Source organism: Phycodurus eques, chromosome 22 (assembly GCF_024500275.1).
Source record: "Phycodurus eques isolate BA_2022a chromosome 22, UOR_Pequ_1.1, whole genome shotgun sequence".
Taxonomy (NCBI): domain Eukaryota; kingdom Metazoa; phylum Chordata; class Actinopteri; order Syngnathiformes; family Syngnathidae; genus Phycodurus; species Phycodurus eques.
In genome coordinates, this window is record NC_084546.1 from 10,578,681 (window position 1) to 10,601,952 (window position 23,272).

The 23,272-nt window shown below is 40.3% G+C and overlaps 1 protein-coding gene across 3 annotated transcripts; it reads right to left on the minus strand.

Annotated features, from left to right (window-relative positions):
- Positions 1 to 2,452: 2,452 nt before the first annotated feature.
- LOC133397318 (gastrula zinc finger protein XlCGF57.1-like) lies at positions 2,453 to 15,662 on the minus strand. Of its 3 annotated transcripts, none has more exons than XM_061668046.1 (3): positions 15,547 to 15,662; positions 14,449 to 14,599; positions 2,453 to 5,311 (listed from the first exon to the last, which is right to left on the minus strand). In XM_061668046.1, the coding sequence occupies exons 2-3, from the start codon at positions 14,567 to 14,569 to the stop codon at positions 3,585 to 3,587; spliced, it is 1,848 nt and encodes a 615-aa protein (XP_061524030.1). In that variant the 5' UTR covers positions 14,570 to 14,599; positions 15,547 to 15,662; the 3' UTR covers positions 2,453 to 3,584. The 3 variants fall into 3 exon arrangements, with proteins under 3 accessions (XP_061524030.1, XP_061524029.1, XP_061524027.1); XM_061668045.1 differs by having other exon boundaries at positions 15,496 to 15,662; XM_061668043.1 differs by having other exon boundaries at positions 14,981 to 15,662.
- Between the last annotated feature and the right edge of the window lie 7,610 nt (positions 15,663 to 23,272).

Consider the following 23,272-nt stretch of genomic DNA (forward strand, 5'->3'; position numbering starts at 1 on the left):
CTGGTGGCACATATTTCAGCACAGGCCAGGACATCAGCAGTCCGATGCAAATTCGAACTTGGCTCGAAACGTTGCCTTTTAAATGTGCTTTTGACATTTCTCTTGTTGTAAACCTTTGGCCGCATGCGCCAGCTTGGGTACAGGGAACTGGACAGCAATGGAAAACCCGCCATGTCCCAAATCTTGCAGGCTGATTTTACTCAGTTCATGAGAGAAAAATGCATTAAAATAAGACCCCGAGTCAAAATGTTTAGGCCCTGTATTGAAGGAAAAAGTTAGTTCAAAAGAAAGACATCTGATTTTTAAATTTTTTTTTTAAAGGGAAAATGGATTTGATTTTCGAGACAATTGATTTTCGAGACAACTTTTACTAAAGGGGTGTCTTTTATTAAGGATCCATCCATCCATCCATCCATCCATTTTCTGAACCGCTTCTCCTCACTAGGGTCGCGGGCGTGCTGGAGCCTATCCCAGCTATCATCGGGCAGGAAGCGGGGTACACCCTGAACTGGTTGCCAGCCAATCGCAGGGCACACATAAACAAACAACCGTTCGCACACACATTCACACCTACGAGCAATTTAGAGTTTTCAATTAACCTACCTTGCATGTTTTTGGGATGTGGGAGGAAACCGGAGTGCCCGGAGAAAACCCACGCAGGCACGGGGAGAACATGCAAACTCCACACTGAACCCAGGTCCTCAGAACTGTGAGGCTGATGCTCTAACCAGTTGTCCACCGTGCCGCCTTATTAAGGATCACATATACATTTTATAGTTTACCACCAGAAGTCAAAGTTGCGTTACAATCTATTTCAATCAATCGTTTCGCTTATTTGATATTGGCATCACTAAAACATTGGACAAAATGCATGCATTGATTTAGTATTTTGGCACTAGTAGTAATTTTCAACATTTGTCCACAGGAAGCCTTTAGACAATACAAAGACAACATGACAATGCAAAGATGTAGATTTTTATAAGTCAGTATGATTGTAATTACTTTTGATGTAAAACATTTAAACAAAAATGGGAAATCCATTATCTATCATACACTTTAATAGAAGCCTGTATCCAATTTTACTCAAAAAATACCAGAATAAATTCTAAGTATTTAATATAAGTGCAATATCACAAACCTGGCTTGACACGGAGAAAGCATGTGATATGGGACTGGATGGAAATGTGTATTTACAATAAACAGGGAGAATAAAAGGTGGAGGTGAGGTGGGGGGGGGGGTTTCTAAATATGTGGATAGACCACTGAGATGCAACCAGAATGTATATATGACTAACACCATTGAAATGTAATGTTAAACTATTAAAATAAACATTAAACTCACAACTAATAGATAATATATTCACAAATATCCATTTCTATGTTTAAAATGGAATTATGGAAACAACATTGGAATGAGGTTAACGCAAATGAAGACCCCAATAACGCATACGATGCATTCCTTTCAACTGTAATCTCATTATATGAGCAACATTGCCCTATTAACACATTAACTGCCATTGACGGCTTTAGAAATCCAATAGTGAATGAGTTAAAAAAAAAAGATTCCCACAAAACAGTGCTGTTAGTGTATAAAGCCCATGGATTACGAAAGGGATAGAGAATGCAAGCACAAAGAAAAACATTTGACGCTGAAATACAGAACAAAACATGCAAAAGTAAATTAGTAAATGTTATAAGAACAAGTAAGAAAACACTATCACTCACTACTGGAGCAAAACAAGAGCAATACACAAGAAATCTGGAGAGAACTAAATAATATAATTAAAACAGTTCCAAAAAAACTTAATGTGCAGAGTATTTTATAAAAGATAAAATTGTTGTTGAAAAAAATCTGAGCTATAGCTAGTGCATTTAATAACTTTTTGTCCATATTGGTTGTGACCGAGTAAAGAAATTCCCGTGCCAAGGAATATATTTTAAAAAAACATCCTCTGTTTATTAATGCTGTAAATGATAAAGAAATAGTAGGTATTGTAAAAACTCTTTTAAAAAAATCCACTGATTGTTTTGATATTGATATGGTATTAGTAAAAAGTTATAAAGAGAAAATAGGATAACCATTCACATAAATCTGTAATCCAGTGGCGTCGTTAGGTCTATTTTAGGGTTTAGCTGTTTTAGCTTTAAACTTAAAGCCCCCCCACACCCCTAACATTTGGAAATATGTGTTAACGGCGAAGGTCATAGTCCAAGTCTCCCTAAAACCAATCCCCCTAAACAAATATTGCTCTCCACAAAACGTCCCCCCGTCCCTGTTGACAATTAATTTGGGTTAAACAATTCACCAATTCACCATCATTTATTCGGGTGAGTGAAATCAATATGTGCAATTTAACAATGAAAAATCCAAAACTATTAAAGGCCACTTCTGGGGTCTGTATTTGGCCCTAAATTATTGAGATTATATATCAATGATATCTGCAATGTCGCCTAAGTACTCAAATGTGTTTTATTTGCTGATGATACAACTCTCTACTGCTCAGCCAAAAAACCTGCAACAGCTTCTGCTGTGGAAAATGAACGAAACACACTGAAAAACTTGTTTAATATAAATAAACCATCACTAAATTTAAACAAAACAACATTTATCATTTCTGGCACTAAAAAAATAAAGGTTAAAATCACAGTACATTCTATTGAGATAGAGTATACAATAATTATATTCTTCCAGTGATTAATAAGCTCTGCTGTCATATAGACATTCATTCATTTTCCATACCGCTTATCCTCACTAGGGTCGCAGGCGTGCTGGAGCCTATCCCAGCTGACTCTGGGCGAGAGGTGGGGTACACCCTGAACTGGTCGCCAGCCAATCGCACCGCACATATAAACAACGTACGAAAAAAAGTCAAAAACCATCGCTATCTTCTGTAAAACCAAGGATGTTCTGTATATAAAATCATGAAATACAGCACACTTTAGTGCTCACTATTACTTCCATGCATGACTTATGGTGTTCACATAGAGGGAAACACATACAAACCAATACTCACCCAATTTTTAAGCTACTGAAAAGAGCTAAGAGAATCATTAATTCATCTAAATACACAGAACCAACAAATGCATTATTTAAATACTCGTTAAATGTATGACAGGAGGAGAATTTAAAATGGCAGAAGTAATCGACAACATACACAATTTACTTGACCACGGTATTCAAAATCTGTTTGAAATCACAGAGTTGTTAGGATCGAAGGGGAACCGGTGAGCTGAAAAAGCCCAAGACAAGAACCAATATAAAACAAAGACGTGTCTCTTTTAGAGGTGTTACTTGTGGAATGACTACACCTATGACCTGAACTGTGTGCTTTTTAAAAGTATGTTTAAATTTGTGCAAAGCTTGTTTTTTTCAAATGTGTTTTAGTTTTTTATTACACATTTAATTTCACTCTGCATGATGTTGCAATTTGTGTGGGTGCATTTGAGGATTTTTTTTTCTTTCTGAACTACGTTTTTGTTTTGTAAAGCTTGGTGTAGGCATAATAAGCCATGGCTTCACCCTACGCCTTTACGGTTGGCGTCAACCTTTGGTTTTCTGAAATTATTCTGTGAATGAAAGTTCATCAAATTAACCTAACATTTACATTTAAAGTGTCTTGATCACCATGATTTTCACCAGCACACTTGTGTGTCTTAACCCCATCCTTGTGAGAGAATCTTTCACCACAATCTGGGCAGGCCAAAGGTTTCCCACCAGTGTGCGTTCTTCTGTGTATTTTTAAGTCTCCCCTCCGAGAGAATCTTTTACCACAATCTGGGCAGGCAAAAGGTTTCTCACCAGTGTGGGTTATTGTGTGTATTTTTAAGTTTCCCTTGAAAGAGAATCTTCGACCACAAACTGAGCAGGAAAAAGGTTTCTCACCAGTGTGAGTTCTTGTGTGTATTTTTAAGTTTTCATTTTGGCGAAATCTTTGACCACAAACTGAACAGGCATAAGGTTTCTCACCAGTATGTGTTCTTGTGTGTATTTTTAAGTTTGCCTTTTTTGAGAATCTTTGACCACAAACTAAGCAGGAAAAAGGTTTCTCACCAGTGTGGGTTCTTGTGTGTATTTTCAAGTGTCCCTTCTGAGAGAATCTTTGACCACAATCTGAGCAGACAAAAGGTTTCTCTCCAGTGTGTGTTCTTGTGTGTCTTTTTAAGGGTCCTTTCTCTGTAAATCTTTGACCACAAACTGAGCAGGCAAAAGGTTTCTCACCAGTGTGTGTTCTTGTGTGTTTTTTTAAGTCTCCCTTCTGAGAGAATCTTCTACCACAATCTGAGCAGGCAAAAGGTTTCTCACCAGTGTGGGTTATTGTGTGTATTTTAAAGCTTCCCTTGTAAGTGAATCTTTTACCGCAATCTGGGCAGGCAAAAGGTTTCTCCCCAGTGTGTGTTCTTGTGTGTGCTTTCAAGTTTCCCTTCTCAGAGAATCTTTGACCACAAACTGTGCAGGCAAAAGGTTTCTCACCAGTGTGGGTTCTTGTGTGTACTTTAAAGCTTCCCTTGTAAGTGAATCTTTGACCGCAATCTGAACAGGCAAAAGGTTTCTCACCAGTATGTGTTCTTGTGTGTGTTTTTAAGCTTCCCTTATGAGAGAATCTTTGACCACAAACTGAGCAGGTAAAAGGTTTGTCACCAATGTGGGTTCTTGTGTGTATTTTTAGGTGTCCCTTTTGAGTGAATCGTTGACCACAAACTGAGCAGGCAAATGGTTTCTCACCAACATGAGTTCTTGTGTGCGTTTTTAAGTGTCCCTTCTGAGTGAATCGTTGACCACAAACTGAGCAGGCAAAAGGTTTCTCGCCAGTGTGCATTCTTATGTGTTGCTTCAAACTGCTCTTATAAGCAAAAGCTTTCCCACACTGAGAACAATTCCATCGTTTGTTGTCAGTGTGACATGTCATATCACCTTCAGACTGTTCATCATCATCATAGTCAGAAGAGTGTGACGTCATGTTGTCACAATCTGACAGTGGAGCTAAGAGGCCGTCCGCTTGTGATCCTCCGCAGTGGTCTCCATCACCTTCTGTTGTCATGTGTTGACTTGAGCTGCTGCTTGGAGGCTCCGCCCCTCTCTTCTCCTCACTTTGAACTTCATCTTCACTCGTCAAAGGGACACCAGTCGATGGCAACTTGGTGATATCCTCTTCCTCCTTTTCCTGTTTGATGTAGGGGGGCTCTTCTTCCTCCTCCTTGATCTGGAGGCACTCTTCATCCTCTTTTTTCATGAAAGACTGCAACTCAACTTCCTCTTTAATGTGAGGGGGCTCTGGCCCCTGCCGCACAGGCCAAAGAGCTTCACCGATGTCTGCAAGACAAGAAGATTTAAAAAAAAAAAAAAAAAAAAAAAACTCTTGGTTTGGTCAAATCTATACTCATATTTTTTTTTAGCAAGCCAGATGACTTAATATTTATTGGAAACAATAAAACAGGCAAATCAAGAACAACGATAAAATATGAAACAGTGTCAAATAATAGTGCAGTTATTGTTTAGAAGGGCATTTACAAATTTACCAATTTTCTGGATTTTTGCTGCACGGTGGGCGACTGGTTAGCACATCTGCTTCACAGTTCTGAGGACTAGGGTTCAAATCCCAGCCCCGCCTGTGTGGCGTTTGCATGTTCTCCCACAGGCGTTGCATGTTCTCCCCGTGCCTGCGTGGGTTTTCTCCGGGTACTCCGGTTTTGTCCCACATCCCAAAAACATGCATGGGAGGATAATTGGAGACTCTAAATTGCTCACTGGTGTGTATGTGAGTGCGAATCGTTTTGTTTACATGTGCCCAGTGATTGGATGGCAACCAGTTCAGGGTGTACCCCACTTCTCGCCCGAAGATAGCTGGGATAGGCTCAGCACGCCTGCGACCCTAGTGAGGACAAGCGATACAGAAAATGGATGGATGGATGGACTCTTGGGTATTTTTAAACATACGGGACTGTACTTTTTTGTAGAAACTCAGTTGTTACCATATACAGAGATTTTTTAATACCCAATCACCATTACATGAGTGTTTCCTGCTAATGAGCACAAGCCTGGTATTGGAATGAGGAATGAGATGAGGCAGCACTTGGACTCCCCCACACCACTCCACGCCCCATTGGAGCAAAGCCCAATGCAAAACTCACTCTCTACGAGCCTAAATGCCATGTTAGGTCTGACGGACAGGGTAAAGGCTATTGTCAATATTGGACTCCAGCCCACAGCACGCCAAGATCGTCCTCCCATGCCCCCTCTCCTGAAATCAACATCTACTAAGATGCGAAGAGCTCCTCCTCTACCCATGAAGAATCTTATCTCCAAATCTTACTGATACAGTGGGTACGAAAAGTATTCAAACCCCCTTAAATTTTTACTTTGCTATAGTGCAGCCATTTGCTAAAATCATTTTTACAAAAAAACATCTCTACTGGAATTAAGGCTCCTAAGAGCACAGTGGCCTCCATAATCCTTAAATGGAAGATGTTTGGGACGACTAGAACCCTTCCTAGAGCTGGCCGTCCGGCCAAACTGAGCAATCAGGGGAGAAGAGCCTTGGTGAGAGAGGTAAAGAAGAACCCAAAGATCACCGTGGCTGAGCTCCAGAGATGCATTTGGGAGATGGGAGAAAGTTCGAGAAAGTCAACCATCACTGCAGCCCTCCACCAGTCGGGGCTTTATGGCAGAGTGGCCCGATGGAAGCCACTCAGTGCAAGACACATGAAAGCGCGCGTGGAGTTTGCTAAAAAAACACCTGAAGTACTCCAAGATGGTGAGAACGAAGATTCTTTGGTGTGATGAGACCAAGATACAACTTTTTGGCCTTAATTCTAAGCGGTATATGTAGAGAAAACCAAGCACTGCTCATCACATGTCCAATAAAGTCCCAACAGTGAAGCATGGTGGTGGCACGATCATGCTGCGGACGTGTTTTTCAGCTGCAGGGACAGGATGACTGGTTGCAATTGAAGGGAAGATGAATGAAGTGCAGGGATATCCTGGACGAAAACCTTCTCCAGAGTGCTCAGTACCTCAGACTGGGCCGAAGGTTCACCTTGCAACAAGACAATGACCCTAAGCACACAGCTAAAATAATGAAGAAGTGGCTTCAAAACAACTCTGTGACTGTTTTTGAATGGCTCAGCCAGAGCCCTGACTTACACCCCCAATTGAGCATCTCTGGAGCGACCTGAAAATGGCTGCCCACCAACGTTCACCATCCAACCTGACAGAACTGGAGAGGATCTGCAAGGAGGAATGGCAGAGGATCCCCAAATCCAGGTGTTAAAATTTTTTGCATCATTCCCAAAAAGACTCATGGCTGTATTAGCTCAAAAGGGTGCTTCTATTAAATATTGAGCAAAGGGTCTGAATACTTATCAGTGTGTGATATTTCAGTTTTTCTTTTTTAATAAATGTGCAAAAATTTCCACAATTCCGTTTTTTCTGTCAATATGGGGTGTTGTGTGTGCATTAATGAGGAAAAGATTGAACTTACTGTATTTTCACGACCATAAGGCGCACTTAAAAGTCAGAAATTCTTTCCAAAATGGACAGGGCGCCTTATGTGTGCACCGAGTTCCAAAACCTGTAATTGTTGTGTGACTTTGATGAGCGCACCTGCCGACACGTTGCTTCTATAGAGGAAAGGCGGACGTGACTGAGGACAGCATGCGGACGTTAAAGGGGGAAGGGTGCGCATGAAAGAGGACGCTAAAGGCATGCCCCAAGTAGGTATATAGCGCCGGTATGTGCATTGTTTAAAACAACATCGGTTTGGCTAAGGACCCCTGAAAATGGCACCTACGAAGAGACATGCTTACAAAGCACAGTTTAAACTGCAAGCTATCAGTTACGCGGAGGAACATGGGAATCGAGCAGCCGCGAGAGAATTCAAGATCAACGAATCCATGGTTCGCAAGTGGAGGAAGCAGGAAAATGAGCTTCGCCAAGTCAAGAAGACGAAGCTGAGTTTCCGCGGAAACAAGGCGAGGCGGTCCGAGTTGGAAGACCAACTCGAGCAATGGATTAATGAAGCGTCTCTACAGTCACCATTCGACTTGAGGGCAATAACGCTCTCAGAAGAAATGAAAATCGAACATTTTCAAGGAGGTCTGTCTTGGTGCTTTCGTTTTATGAAACGGCGCCGGGCGAGTTACACCACCATATGTGAATGGATTGTGGATGCCTGGGCTAAGGTATCTGCTTTAACTGTTGTCCGAGCTTTCGCCAAAGCCGGCATCATTGCTGAACAGCCCCGCGGCAACGAGATTGACTCCGACAATGACGAGAGGGAACCCGGCATGTTTGATGGAGAACTTGGCCAGCTGTTCATTTCGGATACAGAAGATGAGGACTTTGATGGGTTTGTGGATGAGGGTTGATCAAAAAATAACGTGAGTACATTGTTAAATACTTCAATAAAGTACAACTGAACTCAGTTTTGCTCCTGCTGCCTTTTTAAAAACATTTTAGTGTGCATGCATGCTAGCGTATGTTTTAAGCAAGCGTATATTTTACCATGCCTGCGCCCAATAATACGGTGCGCCTTATGCATGTGTTAAATACAGAAATAGACCCCGTAACTGAGACTGCGCTTTTTAATACAGTGCCTTATGGTTGTGAAAATACGGTAAATGATTTTAGCAAATGGTTGCAATAAAACAAAGAGTGAAAAATTGAAAGCGGTCTGAATATTTTCCGTACCCACTGTATGTGCGGGATCGCGGCTACAAATCAAATCCAAACAACATTCTTCTGCAGAATAAGTAAAACCCCTATGGAGATCAGGCATTTTTCTTCCCTGTAATTAAAAGGGATATAAAATTGGAAATATGGCACAAAGAATGTAGAACCAGCAAATTTTTATTTTGTGTCGAAAATGGGGGAGAAAAAAAAAAAAAAGTGTTATTGTTGTTATCTCAGTAAAGAAATTATACTGGGGGATTTGAGCTCTTTTGAACATCTCAGTTTTTTAGTAAAAGGTGATCCAAAGGTTTTTCATAATTTATAGACCTCAAAGATACAATGGGACATTTATGTTTTAGTTAAGATTTTTCTGAACTTTTTCAGAACACACTACAACTATTTTGTCATAATGGGCGACTTTAACATTCATGCTGACAAGAGCATTAAACAATTCTGAAGAACTCTGTTATACTGGACACATTTGACCTCTCTCAACATACAAAGAGTCCAACCCACACCAAGGTCACATCGTAGACCAGGATATTGAAATGTTATCAGTTGAGATTAAGGATATGGCTATTTCTGACCATTTTTCTGTGTTGTTTGAATTACAGATTCTCTTAACAGTTCAGACAACCTCTATGTCTATTAAGAAAAGGTACATAAATGAGACCACCAAGTTTATGGAGACCATAACTGTGCCACAAACTGTGAATGCTGAGACAGTTGAGGAACTTTTGGATAAATACACCTGTAAAATCTCAAAAGTCAAGAATGTTGTTGCTCCGATTAAAACTAACACAATTTTGAGGTGATCTAGAACACCGTGGAGGACCACAATGATGGGAAAGACCTCAATCAAAGTGTAGGAAAGCAGAATGTGAGTGGAGAAAAACTAAAATTCCAAATGACTATGACCTCTACAGACAAAGTCTTTGTAATTCTAACCAAGAGTTAGTCAGGGCTAGACAGCAGCACTTCTCCGAAATCATCAGTAAGAACCTCAACAATATTCACACTCTGTTTGCTGTGGTGGACAAGCTCACAACCCCCTGAATAAGATTGCTCCCACCAGCAGATAAATGCAATGAATTTACTTATTTCAGTGAAAATATACAATCAATCAGGTCAAATATCAGCAAAAATCAACAAAAGGATGCTACATCTGAAGCCATCCAGGAAAAACTCTCTTACCATGTCAAAATTTGATAGTTGACCAAAAAAACTGTCGAGAAAATAGTTCAGCAGCTGAAACCATCAACAGGCTGTCTTGACTCAATACCATTTGACTTTTTCAAAGCTACTGCGAAGTCTGTGCTAGCTGATTTGCAGCAACTAATCAATTGCTCACTTCAGTCAGGCGAGTTTCCTAAAGCTCTTAAAGTATCTGCCATTTAGCCTCTTCTAAAAAGTGGAATGCTGGATGCCTCCATGTTATCAAGCTATTGACCCATCTCAAATCTCCCTTTCATAACCAAGATTGTTAAGAAAGTTACTTTTAATCAACTCAGCAATTTCTTGAACTAAAATGGACTTTTTGAAAAATTTCAATCAGGTTTCCGAACCTGATTGAAAACAGGTTTCCGAACACATCACAGTACAAAATCGGCTATTATCAAAGTGCTAAGTGACATAAGGTTGAGTACTGACTCAGGAAAGGTGTCAATTCTGGTCTTGTTGGATCTCAGTGCGGCTTTTGATACGGTAGATCATAACACTGCTGAACAGGTTGGAAACGTAGGTAGAATAAAATGTAACAGTCCTGAAATGATTCCGGTCCTACCTGGAGGAAAGGAGTTATTTTGTAATCAAAAATCAATGGTAGTGTTCAATCTCATCGAATGGCAGTGACCTATGGGGTCCCTCAAGGGTCAGTTCTTGGACCCCTCCTGTTCAGCCTTTATATGCTACCCTTGGGTCAAAGTCTTCAGAACCTTGTTGACTATCATAGTTACGCAGATGATACACAGTTATACCTAGCAGTGTCTTCAGATGATGACATTTCAATTGAGGTGTTGTGTCACTGTCAATTAAACCACAACAAAACTGAGATAATTGTTTTTGGCAATAAAGAGGATTGCGGTTAGTAAATACCTGGAGTCACTCTCTCAAACCAAAGACCAATTCCGAAAACCTTGGTGTACTGATAGATTCCGACCCGACTTTCAACAGTCATATCAAATCAATCACAAAAAACAGCCTTCAACCAGCTGAAGAACATCCAGAGTGAAGGCTTGCATGTGCCAAGCACACCAGCAGAAGCTCATCCATGCTTTTATCTCAAGTAGACTTGACTATTGTAATGGTCTTCTGACCAGACTCCCCCAATTCTTAGGTCTCTAAACTGGCTTCAGAATAGATTTTAAAGTGCTTCTGCTATTTGTCTATAAATCACTAAATGGTTTAATCCTGAATACATGAAAGAAATGCAAATTGCACATAAACCCAGTAGGGCTCCGATATCTACAGACTGAGTCTACAGACTCAGGTCAAATAGTGGAGCACAGAGTGCAAAGCAAACATGGTGAAGCAGCATTTAGCTCTGATGCTGCACACAAATGGAATAAGTTTCCAACAGAAGTGACATCAGCCCCGAGTGTGAATGTTTTTAAGTACAGGTTAAAAACTATTTTTTTCTTAAGCTTTTTACAGCTTTCGCACTTTTAAATATTTCTTGCACTGTACACTGTTTGAAATGTATTTAATTTTTTTCTTTATTTTAAATGTTCATACGCATTTTTGTTTTTTCTTTGTTTTTAAATGCTTTCAATCATGTAAAGCAGTGGTCTCCGAGCCGCGAGGCATTTGTTACCGGGCCGCATACAAGGAATGACCAATTTATATAATTTCCGTTGTATTGCGTTTTCACGTGTCAAATGTGTTTTATTGACCGGATCTTCTCCGCTGCAACAGCTGCGCGTCACAATTAACACTTCAAGACCGCACAGAAAACTGCAGCAGTTCTGTTTCCGCTCCCAGCCGACTCACTCGTGGTAGCAGCCAAGCTCAAAGAATGAATCATTTCATAAACTGATTCAATTCATTACGTTCAGTGAAAAGATTTGTTCTTTTGAACGAAATGTTCGCAAACGGAACAACACTAGACTGCACGTCGGTCACGTAATACGTTACTAAAAATAAGTCTGCAAACTAGGAAAATGAGTCAAAAAAACAAACGTCTTCGGAAAGCTTATTGTCAAAAGGAAAAAGGCCACTTGAGGAGCCAGAAGAAGAACCTACAACCTAGTGATGGGAAGATGATACCGAGGCTTCGGAGCTTGTGTCACTCTTCCTGAAGCGGGGTGATTCGAAACACTGTGTCGGAGCTTCTATCAAAACACCAGTGTCACGTGACCGATGACGTTTGAAGCTTCGAACGTCATCGCTGTTTCGCTTCCCGCTTCATTCCTTAAAAATGTTTCGAAGCTTTTCATTGGCTCATCGTCTTTCAGTCTGTGTCGTTTATTGCATGGGAAACAGCGCCAGTGCTTCGCTCGTGCTCTTTAGAGGTTGCTATGGCTTCAGTTGTCCACCAGATGTCACCATCACTGAAGTCTTGAAGCTTTGAAACTTTTTCAGCCCAAATGTTAGGAAACCCTGAGTGCTTCATGAGGCTTCCCTTGCCTATCACTACTACAACCTCAAAGAAAAAGAAAGCGTTTTAGTGAGCTGTATTTTTCACGCGGTTAACATTTGTTTTCAGGCCGGTCATGTGAGTTTATTTTTGCTGTTTTATTTTTGCACACCTTGACAACCGGTCTGCAGAGGTGGGTAGAGTAGCCAAATATTGTACTCAAGTAAGAGTACTGTTACTTTAGAATAATATGATAATATCAAGTAAAAGTAAAATGTATTTCATCCAAATATTTACTTGAGTAAGAAAGTACTCAATGAAAATACTAGAGTAACTTGTGAGTAACTTATGTTTTTTTTATTTTATTTTTTTTTATAAATCAGAGCATGAACATCAAATAAAATAAAAATAAAAAATATATATCTATATATAGATATGGGAATCGACACACAACTGCCACCACTTCAATTCTTAACTGCCTAAAAACCAACAACACATACATTGGGCACTACAGAAACATTATTTGCTTTATTCGCTTAAATGACTTTAAGAAGCTGTTTGCTGAACAGACTTAGTGATGATGCATGTGCAACACCAAAGGGATAGTGCTAATTTTGCCATATCCACTGCCAAATCAACAATAGAAACATCTGCAAATTACCGCAAGGTGTTTTCTCAAGTTAGAAGTGGGCTGGAATATCCAACTTTGGACAGTCAGAATATAAGGAGCTGCATGATGAAGCTGTTGTTTTTTAGAGTCTGTAAAATAAAGTCTTGGGGACGACTGATGTAAAGCACATTGCGTTACTTTGTGTATGAAATTCATTTATTTTCCGTACCGCTTATCCTCACTAGGGTCACGGGCGTGCTTGGAGCCTATCCCAGCTATCTTCGGGCGAGAGGCGGGGTACGCCCTGAACTGGTCGCCAGCCCAATTGCAGGGCACATAAACAACCATTCGCTCTCACATTAACACCTACGGGCAATTTAGAGTCACCAATTAACCTACCATGCATGTTTTTGGAATGTGGGAGGAAACCGGAGCGCCCAGAGAAAACCCACGCAGGCACGGGGAGAACATGCAAAGTCCATACAGCCGAGCCCGCATTTGAACGCGGGTCCCCAGAACTGTGAGGCGGATGTGCTAATCAGTCAACCAACGTGCCGCTGCTTCCAATTTATTTGGAAATGTTTCTCTTGCATGTTATTCTTCATTCCAATTTCCTGTATTCATGATTGCCACTGAAACGATGAAAATTTCCCAATTGTCGGACGTATGGGGTGAAAAGAAAAATAGCGTCCGCTGAGCATTTCGCAATAGCAAGTAGTGAGGTTGGACGCACCATTTCTTTTTTTTTTTTGTTCTTAAGAAGATTGTGTTTATTTCAGTGCATTTATTTTTTTAACATTTTTTTTTTTACTGGTGGTTGGGCCAGCGTCTGGAGCGTCATACTGGCCCCGTGCCACCTTTAATGTCAGACCCTGGTGTGACACCACCACTTTTCAATATTTAACTTTTTTTTTTTTTACAATATTAAAATTTTCTGAGACTCTGATTTTTGGGTTTTCATAATCGGTGAGCCATAATCATCAGCTTGCAAAAAGGCTTGAAAATATGTTTTACTCTATTTGAAATTAACTTTTATATTACATGGATTTCACATTCTGAAATGAGTGACAAAAAATATTGAACTATATACATTATATTCTATTTTTCTTTACATGTTCCTGTAAAACGCGGAAGATCTAAATAAATCAAGACCTCAACCGCAGATGACTTTACTGCCCCCTATTTACGTTTCTTTAAACACCGTGTTGTCATCCACCGCGGTTGAAAAAAGTAAATGGGAAAAAAGAAACATACGATGTTTTATTTCAGGAGTGAAAGTAAATCTTCAACAGGCTGATTTAACTTCACATGAACAAATGTTGAGCAAAGCAAAATGCAACTTCAATTTTCTAAACAAGCCACGTAAGTCAAGTAAAACTGTTAAACTTTGATTATGCAGCATTGCCCACAGATGTTCTCAACTATGGCTTATGCTCCTGAATCCACATGATCATGAGGGGATCCAAATCAGAGCCACATAGTACACCCTATTGGATATTAATGATATTGTATGGAATGTCACACAACGCCTGTCAATAAACATGGCAATCTTATTAAAATGTATTACCTAACAAGTGAGAAAAAATGTGAACCAACCTGGTCTGCGTAGCACAGTTCGAGGCTGCAGATTGAACGCCAGTAGTTGAAGTTGTGCCTCGTTCTCGTCTTTTGGTGCACAAAGGTCGTCCTCGTACTCTGCCGTCCTCCTTGCACACATTTTCACAAGGCGATCACAACACTTTCCGCTCTAGGTTGGAGGGATGAGAAAAGCGAGTGCAAATCGGACATGTGAAATTATTATATCAAGATTCAGATTTGGACCATTGTGGGTTAAAAAAACAATATACGTGAGTGAAAATGGCAAAGCACCAAAGTCAACAAGAGGAAACAGTAAAACTTGTAGTTTTGCATCCTAAGAGATATGACACCGAAAGAAGACAGCTGATTTGTGACTTCACGTGAGAAAACTGGTCCCTGTTTAGCTAAGTGTTGCTCACAAACTCGTCTCTTTGTTAGCATGCTAAGCTAAGCTAGGCCGAGAAGCTTCACCGTGCACCGAGACGACTTCAACCAGACACCAAGATTCAACGAAAGATATTTTAGGCTAGTAAAGTTATGATTGGCTTACTATGACGAGGGTTCAGCACGTTCGGTACAAATTCCGAATGTTTTGTTTTTTAAGTGCAGCACATGGAAGCGCGAGCGATTGCGTCTGAGACGAGTGTCGTCCGTAGATAAAACACTAGATGTGCCACCAAGCTATAGCAGGCCGGCTAACCGACGTGCATACTGGCGGCCATTGTTGGGAAGGTCGTCGTTCCAATCGAAGGCAATGCATGGATTTATTTATTTATTAATCAATGTTCATAAGAGTGATTGTTTTGTCAACAACAAAGCATGAGTTATCAATACACGCGTTTTTAAAGCCAATAAACAGTATTTTAACACGTGAAAGCTACTAGGTTCCATTGTCATAATTGTGAATTGTGCGACATTTCACGCAAGCGTATGCAGCACAATCGACAGACATCCTTGGCCTTTTGGGTTTTTCTTGCCGTCCACACAAGTGGAATGCGCTGACGACTTTGCCCTCCCTTTAGCGTCACCGTCGGCAGAGAGCTCAAAAGGGCAAGTCCGAGTTACCTATATATCTTGTGTGTCGTCATACAAACGCAAACAATCGTCGCCTCCTACCAACTTCTTTGTCAGGTCTTCGATCTTGTTGTTGTTGTTGTCCCGCCCCCAGTTTTTATTTTACCAAAAACTGAATTTGTAACGATTACAACAAACTGTCATGTCCAACATCCTGCGTCCGCGCATGCGCTTCCCTCATTGCCAGCACTTTCGCTACAGATCTACTTCCGTGCACTTTTTGTGTGATTCATCTAATTATTATTTTTATTTTTCAGAATTAGGCGTAACGGATTGAAACCTCCACACAGTTCGACTATCACTACTTAAAATGACTTAATGTTTGTCTATGACAATATTTTATTTTGGTGGTGTCATGAATGCTCTTACGCTGAAGGAGACGACAGGAAATGCTCACAAAATAAATGAGGCTAGAAGTTCCGGTCGAAGTAACCAATGGTGTGCTTCTCGTTTCTCTTCTACGAAAAGTGACATTAACCTCGGTATTCCTGCCCTTAAAATTATAGAACCAACATTAAACAATCATTTAAATCTTCGTGTCCGGATAAACTCGTCTTGGTGGTGCAAGTTTGAAGCTTAGTTTCTCGGCCTAGTTAGCTTAGCTTAGCTCGCTAGCCGCTAACAAAGAGACGCGTTTGTTCGCAACTGAAAGATCGAGTGTGAAAGTGTTGTGATTAGCGTGTGAAAATGTGTGCGAAAGTCCGAGAAAGAACTTTCTGGGACGAACGAAGAGAACGAGCGACGGACGTCAACTGCTGGACGCTTTTCGCATGCAGCCTCGTGTTGTGTTACACAGGGCAGGATTGTCCTCTTCTTACTATCAATTGTTGAGTTAGTAACTGAACTTTTTTTTTTAATCCAATTAGACGTTTTATTATTATTTTTTTTAAAGTTAATTCCTCGAGGTTTCACGAGCATAGAAACCATCCATTAATTTTCAAAAGCGCACGACAAACACCCATCCGTATGCTCACATTCACAGCCAAGGACAGTTGAGAGTCTTAATTTGACCTAACTGGATGTTTTTTGGATGTGGCCTGAGAAAAGCCACTCAAGCATGGGAAGAACACTCCAGAAAGTCCACCCAGGAAGGCCAGGGCCTGGATTCGAACAGCCAACCTCAGAACTGTGTGCACATGTGCTCAACACAAGCCAGCAGAAAATGTTAATTCAACTTGCAGAGTAAATATTCCCATTTCCTCTCACTGAGCCTCAGTCACGAACCGTGTGACCGCAGATTTGTGCTTAAATCTATGTGAACAAATTCAGAACCTCCTCAGACCTTCCTTACTCACAAAAAAAAAAAAAAAAAAAAATGCAGGATCAGCTTTTATATGTCAAACACATCTTTTATCCAAGATGCATTAACGTATTGGTACTAGAGTCATTTATAAAAACAATAATAACTTTGGCGATCATAACTCCAACCAGGAATTTGTTTATGGGTTTACTGTCCTTAATAACAATTATGAGGACACTTCTTATCACGTTTATCCTCGTTCCGTTCAACTGCTTGTCCAGAAGGATATGTGCATTCATGTGTCCCTCGCCTGCTGTCTGCATGCGGCCAACGTTGTCACTCAACGAGGAAGTGCCATCAGACGGCTTGCATTGCCTAATTTTTTCAAGGCTTCAGTATTCTGTCTAAACCCTATGATTATATGTTTTTCTGTAATTCTGCATGTGCAAATGTAAATGGATCTGTAGCTGATGGATTGTTTTGAATTGTGACGTATACTCCAGTCAGCATATATGGCTCGTGTTTTCTTCTGCTTCCAATGCTAATGTCATCAATATTATTAACTATCCATCCCTCCATCAGTTTTCCATACTGCCTATTTGCTGTGCTATATTTATTCCTGACTATGTATTTTAAGTGTATGAAGTGTTTGCTCATTCTTGGCTCTTAAATAGATTTTCTATTATCCTACCTTTTTTTTCCCACCACATTCTCTAATTTAACTCCGGAATTAATTGAAAATGATTAATATGATTATTAGGCTATATGTTGTCGGTTTCTGTGTTTAGCAAGCTTTCCCATGACACCAGCTTTTTGGATATAAGCCAAATATGCAGAAAGTTATTAAAGTTTTGGATCAGCCATCTCTTGTGACTTCAACATCTGCGCATTGGCTGCGATGCATCTGACGGACGGGTGATGAGAGACACTGGACTCAAGCTTCTGAACCAAATATCAGTGGTGAGGCTTAACCGCCGTTGCGTTACACAACATGCTGCCAACATGTTTTTTAACATCATCACTAGGGCTTGCGGGGGGGGAATCGACGAACTCTGATAAATCAGCTTAAAAAATTGGTCTACACAGATATCACAGCCTCGAAGCTCCGCCGGTGCCAATACAAGCCACTTTCCATACAGACATATCCACTTATACCGCCATTATACTGTATTCAAACGCCCTTCACAGTGTATTAGTACCCTCTATTGGTGGAAAGTTGGTACTGTAGACACAAACATAAGTAAAGGACTTATGCACATACAGTGGCTTAAATAAGTATTTAACACCTCCCCATTTTCTCCGTAAATATGTTTACAATGGTGCTATTGACATACAATTTTCACCAGATGTTGGGAACAACCCACGTAATCCACTCATACAAAGAAAGTAGAACACGTAAGATCAGAAATTAAGTTGTGTGTAATAATGTGAAATGACACAGGGTAAATGTTTTGAACACATGACAAAAGAGATGTGCAAAAAGGCATGGAAAGCCAAGACAACACCTAAAATCTATCAATAATCAAACAGCTATCCATCAAGAAAACCTCAAAACACAAAGAGGATTCCACACTGAAGAGAAACGTTTTGCTGTTCAATCTGTGGCCAAAGATTCTCTTTCAAGGGAAGCTTAAAAACACACACAAGAACACACACTGGAGAAAAACCATTTGCCTGTTTGGTTTGCGACCAAAGATTCTCTCAGAAGGGAAACTTAAAAACACACACAAGAACACACAGTGGAGAGAAACCTTTTGCCTGCTCAGTTTGTGGTAAAATATTTTCTGTCAAAGCAAGCTTTAACACACAAGAAACCACACTGGAGAGAAACCTTTTGCCTGCTCAATTTGTGGGCAAAGATTCCCTCTAAATGGAATCTTAAAAACACACACACGAACCCACACTGGAGAGAAACTGTTTGCTTGCTCGGTTTGTGGTCTGAGATTCTCACGGAAGGAACAGTTAAAAAGTCACACAAGAAACCATACTGGAGAGAAACCTTTTTCCTGCATAGTTTGTGGCCAAAGATTCTCTCAGAAGGAAACATTAAAAACACACAAGAACCCATACTGGAGAGAAGCCTTTCGCCTGCTCAGTTTGTGGTCAAAGATTCTCTGATCAAAAGAAACTTTGAAAGACACACAAAAACACACACTGGAGAGAGAAAAAAAAAATGTTCTTGCTCAGTTTGTGGTCAAATATTCTCTCGTGAAGATGTGGCTAAGACACACATGCTGGTGAGAATCGCAGAGATCAAGAGGCTTTGAATGAAAATGTGTAATATCAAAAGTAATACTGATTTTCAAAAATCTGCATTCTTGCATTTTATCTACCATGTTTATCGATTTGGTTACCATGGATCTTCTAAAAGCCTCCTGTGGACAAATGTTCAGAATTAATACTTTTTCTAAGATACTTAAAGCAATGTATTTGTTCAGTATCCAAAGTAAATGATTGATTGAACTAAACTGTGAGGAAACTTTGACTGTTGGTGGTAAACTGTAAGGTGTCTATATAGTGCTGTACAGTGCTGCTTTTTCAGTTTGTGAAGACCCTTGACATGGTCAATATTTGGTAAAAAATAAAATAAAATAAAAAAAGAAACAACAACATTGAACTAACCTTGTTAAACATTCCTCCAAGAGAGATTGGAGTGACATCTGGTCTGCACCAACTTATTAAGGTCTCGCCACAACATTTCAATTGCCTTAAGGTCCAGACTTTGACTGTGCCAATTTACAATACGAATCTTCTTTCTCTGATGCCATTCTTTTTAACTTTTGCTGGAATGCTTTGCTTCATTGTCTTGTTGTTTAATCCATTTCCATCCCAGCTTCCACTCCCTGAATGATGACAGGAGATTCTGGTCAAAATTTCTTACCACGCCTGGAAATTCATGGTTCTTAAGATACGGTGGAGTCATCCAGGTCCAGAAGTGGAAAAGCAGTCCCCGAGCTTTACATTTCCACCTCCATGCTTCACCGTTGGGAGGAGGTCCTTTACTTCATATGCAGTGCTCGCTTTTCTCCAAACATGGTAGTTTTGATTGTGACCCCATAATTCTAATTTTGACTTGTCTGTCTAGAGAAAGGACTTCCAAAAGGTCTCTGGCTTGTCCAAGTACTCTCGGGCAAAGTTGAAAAGGGCAGATGCTTCTGTCTTGAAACGCTCCCATGAATGTCATGGCTATTCAATTTTCATGTATTAGTAGACACACATTTATCCAAGATGCTACCAGAGAGATCTGCAACATTTAAAATCCAGGAGGGCAGGCAGGGCGGAGTGGCAGGATGCATGGACCAGGAAACAACCCGATCCGGCACCCACACCCTCCCGATCCCATATCAGTCCCCCAGGAACCCTTTGATATGTGTATGTGCCCAGATGTGTTTAGTGAGAAAAATATATACATTGAATGGTGTGAGTGTGTGCTAAGTGAGTGATTAAGAGGCAAGGCTCCTGCAGGTCGGGCCCATTAGCCCGGACAACCACTGACAAAGAGGGCTATCCCTCCCAGACCCGCAGCACCAACCCCCACCACACACTACCCCGCCAGCACCCACTACCCGCCCGTGGACCCCCCCCCCCCAAACCAGGCAGGGAAATGAACCCCACAGCAGCCCCCACAGCCCACAGGACACCACCCGGCTCCCCCACAGGAAGAGGAAGAAGCGACCGCAGCGGGACGCAAGGAACGGAGAGAAGGGGAGGAAGCAGGCCCGAAGAGCGATAGGGGGGCCCAACCGCCCCCACCAGCAGCCAGAGCAGGGCACCGCCCCAGCACCCACAGAGTCATCATCACACCTCCACTATTCCACTATCAGACTATCAACTGGACAAAATCAAATATACTCCCAATAACAGAAAACTCATGGACTCTTGCAGATCAAATCCCAGATTAACCTATTCCTATAGGATTAAGTATTTTGGTATTAATATTTCATCAAAACTCACAGAGCTAACCAATCTAAATTACACACCACTTTTGGAAAAAAATCTCAGTTGCCTTCAGACGCTGGAATAACTTTCCTATATCACTACTGGGTAAAAAAGCTACAATAAAAATAAAAACCTTCTTATAAATAAGAAAAATAGAATTAGTCTATCCACTCTTCAGTAAAGTAAACAGGAGGGAGGCCTAAATGCGCCCAACTTTAAACACTATTATTTAGCTAACCAATTACAATACCTCCTCAAATGGTTGCACCGCAATGAGGAGTATGATTAGACAATATAACAATCTAGAATTGGAACAAATAGACTGCAACAACATCAAATTCCCAAAACTCCCATTTATTTCCACAAGTGTTAAACGGCATAAATGCTTCAAGAACCCAATAATCGCATCAACCTCAACGGCTTGGTGGGAAAGTTTAGACTACAGGATCTCAATTATCTTACAGTATGCTCTCCCCAATCAGTCATCATCCAGATTTCGAAATTAATAACATACCCCTTAATTTTAGTACATTCGAACAACATGGAATTGACCACCCACAACAACTATTTAACAATAATGTTTTTAGGACACGTGATGAACTGTTCCAATAATTCCAATACTAGCCGGAAACTTTCTTCACTTCAATAAATTAAAAGCAGCAATAAAAAAAAAAATTAAAAAAAAAAAGAATACCAATACTCCAGAGCAACCTCGAAGTGCCGGAGTTTGTCAAGGAAATGGTGAAGCTTCTCCCGCAAAGTAAAAGAAATCTCTCAAAAGTTTATAAATTAATTTCATGTACTAAATCAAAGCACTTACCAATCACCAAATGGGAAAAAGACCTTTCCATGTCTGCTGACGGTAGCTACTGGATAACACCAATTCAATGCGTTTGGTCTTCAGTTACACAAAAAGTCTCTATATTTTGAATTTTAGGATTCCACTTTCCCCAAGATTGTGCATACTTGGCAACTTAAGCATAATTGACCTCCCTAATAAATATTCACAATCATTACTTGTCGCATTAGCTACCGCTAAGAAAACAATTCTATTAAACTGGAAAAACAAACAAGCTATTAACATCAGTGGCTAAATCTCATAGAAAAAATATCAGCAGAACAAAAAATCAATATACGTAGATAGCTGGTCACCCTTCCTCAACATGCTAAATCTAGACTCTTGATTAATTTGCCTGGGGAGGGTGCCATTTAACGATAAGACTTTTTTCGTAAGTGTGAAAGTAAACTTTTGAATTTTGCATTTCTGTTGTTGATGTTGTTTTATCATTATTAAATTTATTTGTTTGTTTTTCTTTCCCCCCCTTTTTAGATCGGTTTGCATGGTGAAAGGACACATGCATGGATTGGGGATCTTCTTCTCTTGTCCCTGTGTTTGCGGTTCCGGCATCTGTGGGGGCGGGAATCGCCGGGGTGACGTGTTGGTGGTGTAATGGTGACCCAGCCATGCTGGTGGGGCGCTGGTATTAAACATTGCCATTTTCAATAAAAGCTTCTGGATCACGGCGGTTCCCACCAGCACACTTGTTTATTAGGCCAGTACTTAGTACAGAATCTGACCACAAACTGAGCATGCAAAGGGTTTATTACCGGAGTGGGTTCTTGCGTGTTTTTCAATTTCCCTTCTGAGTGAATCTTTGACCACAATCTGAACAGGTAAAAGCTTTCTCTCCAGTGCGTCAGTTTGCTTTTACAAGCAAAGGCTTTTCAACACTGAGAACATTGCCATAGATTTTGGTGGTGTTCCAATGGATGAAAGACATTTCCATTCTTTTTGATGGAGAAAATGGATATGATAGACAAGCAAATCGAGTCACCCTCACTGTTTAAAGGAGTGTATTTTATTAATGATCACAGATACACTTCACAGTTTACCACCAAAAGTCAAAGTTTCTATACAGTCTTATTTCAATCAGTCATTCACTTATTTGATATTGACATCGCTAAAACATTGGACAAAAATGCATGCATTGATTAAAGGAAGTATGGGGCTTCATGGTCTGTATTGTATTTTTTTGCTCAACAAAAACTGCCAGTCATTTCCAATAATAATACGTTTTGGGAAATATTGGGATTGGGGAAAAAACAAATTCCCTTCCGAACACCCCTTTTTCATCGCCAAAATCCAAAATTTAAAAGCACTCGCATAGCTGGTGTGGGAAAAGCAATGTGCTATACTATGAAGTGGCAGTAATTAGTCATATTTTATATATCGTAGCTCTCAGGCGGAATCCCCTCACCTTCAAAATCACAATTTTTCAGGGGGGGGGGGTACAGCTTGCTTGACTTTTCAAACACCACTTTGTTCAAGTTGGTATTGTATCTTACATCGCTGTCATATATCATTGCATCACATGAACAACAGGTAGTGCCCCAAAATTATGTTCAATTACTAATTTAATGTGCTGAAAATTTTGCCAAAATCTGGCTGGAGATCAAATATTTAATCAGAAAACGATTCTAAAATTACAACCCCAATTCCAATGAAGTTGGGACGTTGTGTTAAACATAAATAAAAACAGAATACAATGATTTGCCAATCATGTTCAACCTATATTTAATTTAATACAC

Coding starts and splice junctions, on each gene's coding strand:
- LOC133397318 (XM_061668046.1), bottom strand. CDS start 14,569: ATGTGTGCAAGGAGGACGGCAGAGTACGAGGACGACCTTTGTGCACCA. Junction 5,312..14,448: donor AACTGTGCTACGCAGACCAG/GTTGGTTCACAT, acceptor CTTGTCTTGCAG/ACATCGGTGAAGCTCTTTGG.